General features: G+C 44.5%; 1 protein-coding gene across 1 annotated transcript; it reads right to left on the reverse strand.

Annotated features, from left to right (window-relative positions):
• Positions 1–8,128: 8,128 nt before the first annotated feature.
• On the reverse strand, positions 8,129–9,537 carry LOC308160785 (stonustoxin subunit beta-like; the record flags this gene model as incomplete). Its single annotated transcript, XM_080534723.1, has 2 exons — positions 8,129–8,673; positions 9,507–9,537. The coding sequence occupies 2 exons, from the start codon at positions 9,535–9,537 to the stop codon at positions 8,129–8,131; spliced, it is 576 nt and encodes a 191-aa protein (XP_080390849.1).

The following is a 9,537-nucleotide window of genomic DNA, read 5'->3' on the forward strand; positions in this document are numbered from 1 at the left end:
GTTTGTGTTGCTTATTTCTCTTGTTAGTTATGAATCAAAGAACAGTTATTGAGTTTTAAGACGATTTAATCAGAGTTACAAAAACAGGGTATACGTATACCAACACTGGAGCCTTGTCTCTGTCCTCCTCTCCTGGGATCCGCTGGTAAAGAGAGCCCCCCTTGGGTCTCAACCCTATCCATCCACAATATGCAAATACAGTCACAGGTCATAGCCTATCACCTTATCCAGATGGCCATGAGGGCCGTCCCCTGTGATGTCACCACGGCCCCAAGTCCGAGGGGCTGGTCAGATTACAAGAGCCATTGCACAACACTAGAAAATAGGATATATATAGTAGAAAATATACGACACATCCCCCCTCGGACCACCCAGAGGGTGTTCCGAAACTAAACGACCACAAAACAAAAACAAAAACACAAAACCCCACATAAAAAAAATAAAAAAAATATATATATATTTTTTTTTTTTTTTTAAATAAACAACAACAAACAGAAAAACTACACCAACACACATCACAAGAAGCACAATAACACAGACCAACCCAGCACCAGTACCAGCAACCAAATACAAAACAATCAACAATAAAAAAGAATCCTAAAAATAACAATCACAATTAAACTAAACACAGTTCATCATGCACAAATCAATACAGAAACTTCCAACGACCGATGTTTTCTTTGTCCTTGAAGCGTCAGGGTCAGAGGTTGCTAGCACTTGTACCCAGTTGGAGAACAGCCTTTACCGCTGTCTCAGATTGATAACACTTTCATAGTCAGGAGCTTCCATTTTCTTCGTTGCGTTAGGAACAGAACCTCTTTCCTATCTTTGCATAACCACTACATCACTTCTCAACTGACATCAATCACATACGATATAGAAATAAACAAACAATACACAAATAATGACATTCAGTTATCATAACACATAATTCCCCAACAGTAAGCACAGGACAAAGGGAATGCATTAATGCATAGATCTTCACCTCAGGTGAGGACTAGTCTTCTGAAAAGTTCATTAACGTGGACTGAGTGACTGATTTTCCAAAAACAGTTAATGAGGCCCTGCCTCCTAAGAAAGTCAAAAATCATGTCTGCTATAATAGGTGCTCCTATCTTAGCAAAATAAGTTTCCCATGCCCCTAAGACCGTTTCCAGCCATGCTATCATCTGCTGTCCATTCCCGTCGTTCCCTTTGATCTGCTGCTTCACTACCCTATTCATAGTCTTTAATCTTTTCCTAACTGGTCGTCGTCCGTCAGTGTCATTGAGGTTCAGTCAGCCGCCTGGTCCCCTCCCACGCTGATCAAGGTCTGGGGAGTCGCCCTCAGCATCATCTGAAGCATGATGCAGGCACTCGCCAGCATCCCCAGTAGCACAGGTGTCCAGGCTTTGGACACCCCCAGGCTGGACCTCCAGACTGTCAACACTCTCTGCTTCGTTGGTTTCTGGTTCATTGGCATCTGGACAGCTTTCCACTGTCCCCTCGGTTTCAGGCACTGCCGGTAATGTCACTGGCTGTAACGCTGGCATTGCCACTGGCTCAGGCAACACCACAGCATCTCGTCGTAGCTCCTCCTTCTCAGGTTCTCTGGGGACCTCGGCACCTGTTGGCACAACATCCTGCCTACTCTGTACATCCACCCCCCTGTCCACCACCCGTGGCCCTATTGGGGTAGGGATATGCCCAGACACCACTGGTGTACCCACTCTGATGTTGTTTCTCCAACAGACCCCACATTGACCTAAAGCATGGTCAATCTGTTCCATCAAATATGGACTCCAAAACCCATATTCCTTGGTGATCTTGCGTCTTACCTCCCCCCTAGCCACATGTGCTAATCCATGAGCTTCCCGTATTAACATGCCTATTAAATCTGAGGGTGCTACAACCAACCCCTCATGATTCCTCCATAGACCTGTGTCATCCTGACTTGCCCCCCTTGCTAGCCAAACGTTCTTGTCTAACGTAGTTACTCTACTCTGTAACATCAATAAATCCTCAAGTGCGACCATGCCCTGTAATTGCTTTTCATGTGTGACCAGAAGACCTTTACCTGCCTTGTCTGCTCCTGTAATGGCTTTGGCTGCATCCTCTGCAGCCCTGTTACCTTGTGTGACATGTGATGAGTCAGACCTGTGTGTGGCACACTTCACTATGGCTAATTCCTTTGGCTTCATCATGGCTTGTAACAGCTTCATGATCTGTGCGTGATGCTGTATAGGCGTACCATCAGTTCTCTTAAAACCCCGCCCCCTCCATACAGCTCCATTAAAATGACAAACATTATGTGCATAGGCAGAGTCGGTGTACACTGTCACTCTCCGTCCGGTTCCCAAGTTGCATGCTTCCGTGAGGGCAATCAACTCAGCCAACTGAGCCGAGCAAGGCTGAGGAACTGCCTCAGCCTGTTCTACAATAAACTTTGAATTCTGTGCTTTAACTAAGGAATACCCAGCGCACAAAGTTTCTCCTACCCCGTAACAAGACCCATCAACCCAATATTCTATATCAGCTCCCTTTAAAGGCAAAGCTTGTAGGTCTGTTCTATGCTTAATCACTCTGGCTGTCGATGGAATCTGAACACCGGATGGCATCGTCACCTGACAGCCGTCAGGTGTGCATTTTACTGTACAGTTCAATTGGCATAGAGCATCTCTCCCTAGCAGCCCTGTTGGCGTGTGTTCTGGCACAAATGTTGACAGAGTTGCTCTCTGTCCCTTGTACTCTAAGTCTACAAGCTCAGTTGTAGGAATCAGCTGTTTAATTCCCTCAAATCCGATTGTCTTGACATATTCTCCAGACATAGGAAGGTGCGTGGCGTCTTCAGGCTTCTTTGTCACCACCAGCTGGCACCTCCCACTCGGATCTTCCGGGCACCCCTATAGGCCAGCTGCTGGGCCTCCGTAAGGGTTCATCACTCCTGGAGCAGGTGTAGTAGGAGGCCAATATCCTCCTCCTTGGCTCCCCCCTGCGCCCCCCTGGGGCCTGTAGCAGCAGGTACAGGCTAGATGTCCATTCTGGTCGCATTGGCAACATGGTTCTAGCATCTCCTTCCCTGCTGCTGTCCATCCCCCTGGTGGTGGTCCTTGGCCAGGCTGTGTGTACATCTGGTATGGAACCGCTTGCACCCCTGGTGGCCCTTGTGGGTATGGATACCCCCCTTGTGGCCCCTGTGGGTAGGACTGGTAAGTAGCAGGATACCCCCCTTGTGGCCCCTGTGAGTAGGACTGGTAAGTAGCAGTCTGCACTCCAGGTGGCTGTTGCTGTGGGGCTAAAGCCTGCACTCCCTCTATGTTCCTCTCGCTTTCAGTCAATTGCAAATGAGTCAATATTCTGAGGGATTCTTCGTCTCGTGCCTTCTGTATCTGAATGTTCTTTCGATATAACTCAACTTGATGAGCTACGTGGTCTATATAAACAGCTTTGTTCATGTGTCGTAGCCCCACCACTTCTGCTAGCTTATCCTTAACTGGGGTAGGAAGCCCTTCTTGTATTTTTTCCCTGATTATGGATTTTTCTAAGGGGTTATCTTCAGCGTCTTTCCCTGTCACACTTCTCCATTGAGAGTGCACACGGGCAACATAACCCCTGGGATTCTCATCCCCCCCCAGTGGCTTCACAATGATATTGTCTGGGTGAATGTGAGTAGGGTAGATCTCCCTGATTGCTTTCCACAGTTTGCCTCTGTTTGCTGCGAAGAGCTCTGGATCATAAACTGATGTATTGATATATCTATGAAGTCCTGCCTTCATCAATATTTCCTGCATTGTATCCAATCCTGCAATAAAAGCTAAGAGTCTTTTCAGGTCTCCCATTGCGGCCTGCGTTCCTGTCAGTATCACGTCGACCTCTCGCGTCCACGAATGTCCTCCCTCTTGAAGAACGGGGAGCTTCTCCATCACTTCAGACAGATCTGTATGATGCCACGGATGATATTCCATCTTGTTACCCCGAATCAGCACTGGACAGTTCTTTAATGTATTTGATGACATTCGGTGACAATCTTCCTCTCTTTCCGCTTTCTCCGGGCGTCTTCTCCCACCTTTCCTTTCGGCTGTGGCTATCATCTTCCTGACCTGCGCGTTGTAGCCTCCATCTGCATTGTCGTCATCACTTGAGTCTTCACTGCCATCTTCGCTGTCATCTTCCTCGTCACTCCTGTCGTCCCCTTTTCCCCTTGGCTCCTTCTTCTTCTTCTTCTGGGAATGGTCCTTCATTGCCTTAGCATATGGAGGGGGACTGGAGGCAGGACACAGGTCTGGGGATGAAATGTTCAATTTCTGATCCAGTGTTCTGGCCAATTCTTTTTTCTTTTCCGGTTCCATCTGAGCTATTTTCTGTCCCTCTACCTTAAAGAGGTCTAAGATGTCTAATTCTAACTTGCGTTTCTCTGACCTATCTTTCCCTTTCTGATTTGCCTTGTGTACATTGATAAGTATCTCCAATGTTGCAATTAATTGTAAATTAAGGCTGCCCTCTTTCGGCCACGGCTGTTCAATGTATGCCCAACGGCTATTCCATTTCGTTGACATTTTGCTAATTTCCCTAACAAGAGGATTCATTTTTTCCACTATAGCCATAGGGGATAACGTAGCCAACATTCCACGATGTTCACTAATATCTTTTAACAGCTTCGTTGAATTCGACCCCATTCTACTTTGCTCAATATGCTGACAATATTCTATATTAGATAAGGTGTACGCTTCTTACAACCCACCTTATTTTGTCTTGTTTGCTAAACAAATGCTAGTCCAATATAACTGTATTAACCATCCCCACAAAAACCCTGCAACTTCAGAATAACAGACTTGCCTCTTGTGTATGTCAGTGCAGTATTAACTTAAATCTAATAGCTGTGTAAGTACTTTATACTTAAATGTGTTTCCTAATTGTTTATGAATATGTGTCACTTAATTACTCATTCAATACTAATTACAGTTCTGGTCAACACAATTATTAAATCACAAAGGCTGGTCACACCTAAGTATTCACCGATCCACAAAAACCCTTTTACTGCTCAACTATCAAATATGTACTATTCTGCTATTCCTTAATCAAACACTGTGGAAATGACCTAACTAAAATAAAATATGTAAATTACAAATATTAATTACAACCTGTAAATAAATCAACTGTTAAATGAAAGGAATGAATGATTAGTTATTAATTACAACCTGTTAAAGAAATCGACTTGTTATTTGGAAAAGAATGAATGATTAGTTAGAATTATTCATTGACACTTCATTGATGTAAACCTGTGAAGTCAATTAGCTATTATCAACATATCATTAGATTGTCACAAAACAATTGATCAAAGTTTTGTGAAAACAGAGAAATAAAATGATCTGAATAATTAATTCAATCAATTTGTAATTAATTAAATTAATTAAAGTAATGTAATACATTACAATCATTTATAACCATCTATTTATTAATGTATCGGACTGTTTCATCGACCTCAGCTGTATCTCCCTGAGGATTTAGTGTTTTAAAATGTCTTGTCGTATTTTGTCCAGCAGGCGGCGCCAAGCAACCGACTTGCGTATCGATTGCGCATGCGCCAACTCTTCCGTGTAAAATGGAGTAGGGGAAGGAGGGGCTAGTCTTTGTCCTTCTCCTGTGAGGGGAAACCCGCTGTGGACTCCCAGATCAATCTTTACAACATAACATTGCTTTTCCACAATAATGCCATCTTCCACGACACAACAACTTCACGATTATCTTTCAATCCAGTTAGACTATTATTTATCTCATTCAAATATTCTACAATGTATTCACGTTTCCCACACAGAGATGGCCTCTGTGTGTGTCCTTCCACAAGGACAAAGAAAATGGCGTCTAAGAATGGATTCTCTGACACAGTTCTGAAGAATCGATTTCTTAGTCTATAACAATAATGCTCTTTTCAATGCAATTTAACTATTAGTTACCAAACTAATTCTCATTCAACAATTTATATGCTTTTACACAGACACGCACGATATTCCAATACCATACAACCAAATCACATACCTTACCATCAAACACTATATTTTACAAAAAACGGGCTTCAAAGTCCGGCTCTCACCACCCACTTATTAAAGATTATGAAAAGTTTGTTTCTATTCCAACAAGATTACCGTTACACAAAGATTCTTTTGACTATAACTTATCTGAGATTTACAGTCTATTTTGAACACACCAATCGACTAGAGAGAGAGGTCTCTGTAGAAACCCTACCTTCTTCGTTAGATTGAAGTTTGCAAAATACTGTAAATTAAGCTATATTATCTCCGTTGCTTGCTCGCCATGTGTTGCTTATTTCTCTTGTTAGTTATGAATCAAAGAACAGTTATTGAGTTTTAAGACGATTTAATCAGAGTTACAAAAACAGGGTATACGTATACCAACACTGGAGCCTTGTCTCTGTCCTCCTCTCCTGGGATCCGCTGGTAAAGAGAGCCCCCCTTGGGTCTCAACCCTATCCATCCACAATATGCAAATACAGTCACAGGTCATAGCCTATCACCTTATCCAGATGGCCATGAGGGCCGTCCCCTGTGATGTCACCACGGCCCCAAGTCCGAGGGGCTGGTCAGATTACAAGAGCCATTGCACAACACTAGAAAATAGGATATATATAGTAGAAAATATACGACATTAGCAGTGTCTGCAGTAGACACAACCATAGACACACTACTCTGCAAACGTGACTTCATAGTGAAGACATTCCATACTGCAGATATATTACCAGGTGTAACCAGGGCTTCTGGGTTTCCATCCATCTTCCTCATCGTAGATGTTTCATGTCAAGTTGTTCAAGGTCGATTTCTATGATTACTGTTCTACTGTAAAACTCCAGCTCCATGCTGGTTCTAGCCTGTCTGTCTGAAGGCTCCACTGCCTGCAGCTGTGTGATTGCTGAGTGGTTTCAGGTGGGCTGATCAGGAGCTGTCCATGTTCCTGCACAGGGCTGCGTTCAGATAGAAATACATCACATAGAACAAGACATGCCTCTCTGACATGTGTAGAGTCATCATGAGGTCACACAGTTCTTTGTTTCACAAACACTTTATTGATATTGATGCAGTCGTCATCATCATCATCATCATCATCATCATAATATTAAAATGAAGGAACGTGACTATAGGGCTAGTTCAGGCTAGTAGACTAGTGCTGCCACTATGGCGCCTCTGTCAGAATGAGAAGGAGGAGGCAGAAGGTGATAAAGTTATTGTAATAATTACAACTAAAACACAGAGGCACCATCCTCTCTGACCACCAGACCCAGATCTCTCTGACCACCAGCCCCAGATCTCTCTGACCACCTGCCCCAAATCTCTCTGTCTGTCCATTTGGACTTGCAAGGCTTCACAAGAGCTACACTGACACACAAGAAAATATATGGATATAGAAATATATGCAAAATATGTACATTGGATAGATAGGCAGGCACAGAAATACATGGAAAGTGAATTCCAGAACATGTACATGTTGTATTGACAGAGGAGGAGAGCTGTCTTCACATCCACTCCCTGCTATCTTACACACAGCTCCATAATACAGCATCTGAACTCAAACACACAACTTTACCAACTCTTATACACATCCACTCTCTCTCCTCAGGGTCAGAGACTCTGGGTCTCAGAGTTCATCACCAGTCTGATTGATAATATAATAATTCATCTGGATTATTTCACAATCAGTTGCATTTCCAGAAATAAAATAATAATAATAAAAGGTGATAAAATAATATACAGAAAAATGTCACGCCTCTGTTTTGTCAGCCTATTGCACTTTTTCACATATTTCACAATGAGCAAATAATCAACTGGTTTTCATCAACTGCTGCAGATAGGATCTGAGGCAGGAGTATAAACCTACACTGACACAATCCTGAAGACTTTCCAGTCAGAGACTCCTCCATCTCACAGGACCTGTACTGCTGCCCTCTAGTGGTCTGAGTGGGACTGACACTACACACTACACCCTAAACACTACACACTATACCCTCACATAACACCCTACACACTGCACACAGAGGCACACAGTTTGAGTGTATGAAGCTTGATGTGTGTAAAACTACATCATGACATCATGTTATGATCCAACATCTTTGAGCCTTAGGTGTTCAGTGTGATCTCCCTTAGACTAGTTTACACAGGGTCACTGAAGATCCATCCTTCCAAAACCCAAACCCTGGGTAGAGGGGCTCAGTGAATGTGGAGTGGAATGTGTGCAGGAGGGTCAGTGTGTCAGAGGAGACCCTGTAGAAGGACAGAGTGCCGGCCGGCCAGTCCAGATACACTCCTACTCTGTGGGAGCCAGAGGAGGGCACAGGTATGTGAGTTGTCTTACTATTGTGCCTGGCATAGTAACTGTCAGAGCTGTCAGAGCACCACAGACTCCAGGACTTGTCATTGTCTCCCAACCCACAGTCATCACCCCCTCCTCTCCTGCTGATTCCTTTATATGTCACTGCTATATAAGGCCCACACCCCCTCCACTCTACCTCCCAGTAACAGCACCCAGTCAGACCCTCTCTACACAGCACCTGTCCCAAGTCCTTAAATCTCTCTGGGTGATCAGGATACGACTGCTCCTCTCTCCCCCATGTCGCCTTCCTGTTCTCCTCAGACAGAGAGAGTGTGCTGTGTGCTGTGTTTGGGTCCAGTGTGAGCTCACAGGCATCTGAATGAGAGGGCCAAAATAATCATCAAATCAATACAATTGGATAAATTACAATATTCACATTGTGATCTTGTTAAGCCCAGTTCACATCTATGCAACGCAACGTGACGGGTCAGTTTTAGAACGTTTAGACCGTCGTTAGAAAAAACTCGGCAACTACTTGAGACCGACGGGTGGTGAGACAGATGAGACAGATGGGAGGTGAGACAGATGGGTGGTGAGACAGATGAGACAGATGGGTGGTGAGACAGATGAGACAGATGGGTGGTGAGACAGATGAGACAGATGGGTGGTGAGACAGATGAGACCGACGGGTGGTGAGACAGATGAGACAGATGGGTGGTGAGACAGATGGGGGGTGAGACAGATGAGACAGATGGATGGTGAGACAGATGAGACAGATGGGTGGTGAGATAGATGAGACAGATGAGACAGATGGATGGTGAGACAGATGAGACAGATGGGTGATGAGATAGATGAGACAGATGGGTGGTGAGACAGATGAGACAGATGGGTGGTGAGACAGGTGAGACAGATGGATGGTGAGACAGATGGGTGGTGTGACAGGTGAGACAGATGGGTGGTGAGACAGGTGAGACAGATGGGTGGTGAGACAGATGGGTGATGAGACAGGTGAGACAGATGATTGGTGAGACAGGTGAGACAGATGGGTGGTGAGACAGATGGGTGGTGAGACAGATGGGTGTTGAGACAGATGGGTGGTGAGACAGGTGAGACAGATGGGTGGTGAGACAGATTGGTGGTGAGACAGATGGGTGATGAGACGCAACGAGACACAGACGACCGTTTCCATAACAACGACTTGTGTTTACCCTGCAAGATGGCTGACAGCAACAGTGACAT

Source organism: Nansenia antarctica, assembly GCF_963989245.1.
Source record: "Nansenia antarctica genome assembly, chromosome: 6".
Classification (NCBI taxonomy): Eukaryota; Metazoa; Chordata; class Actinopteri; order Argentiniformes; family Microstomatidae; genus Nansenia; species Nansenia antarctica.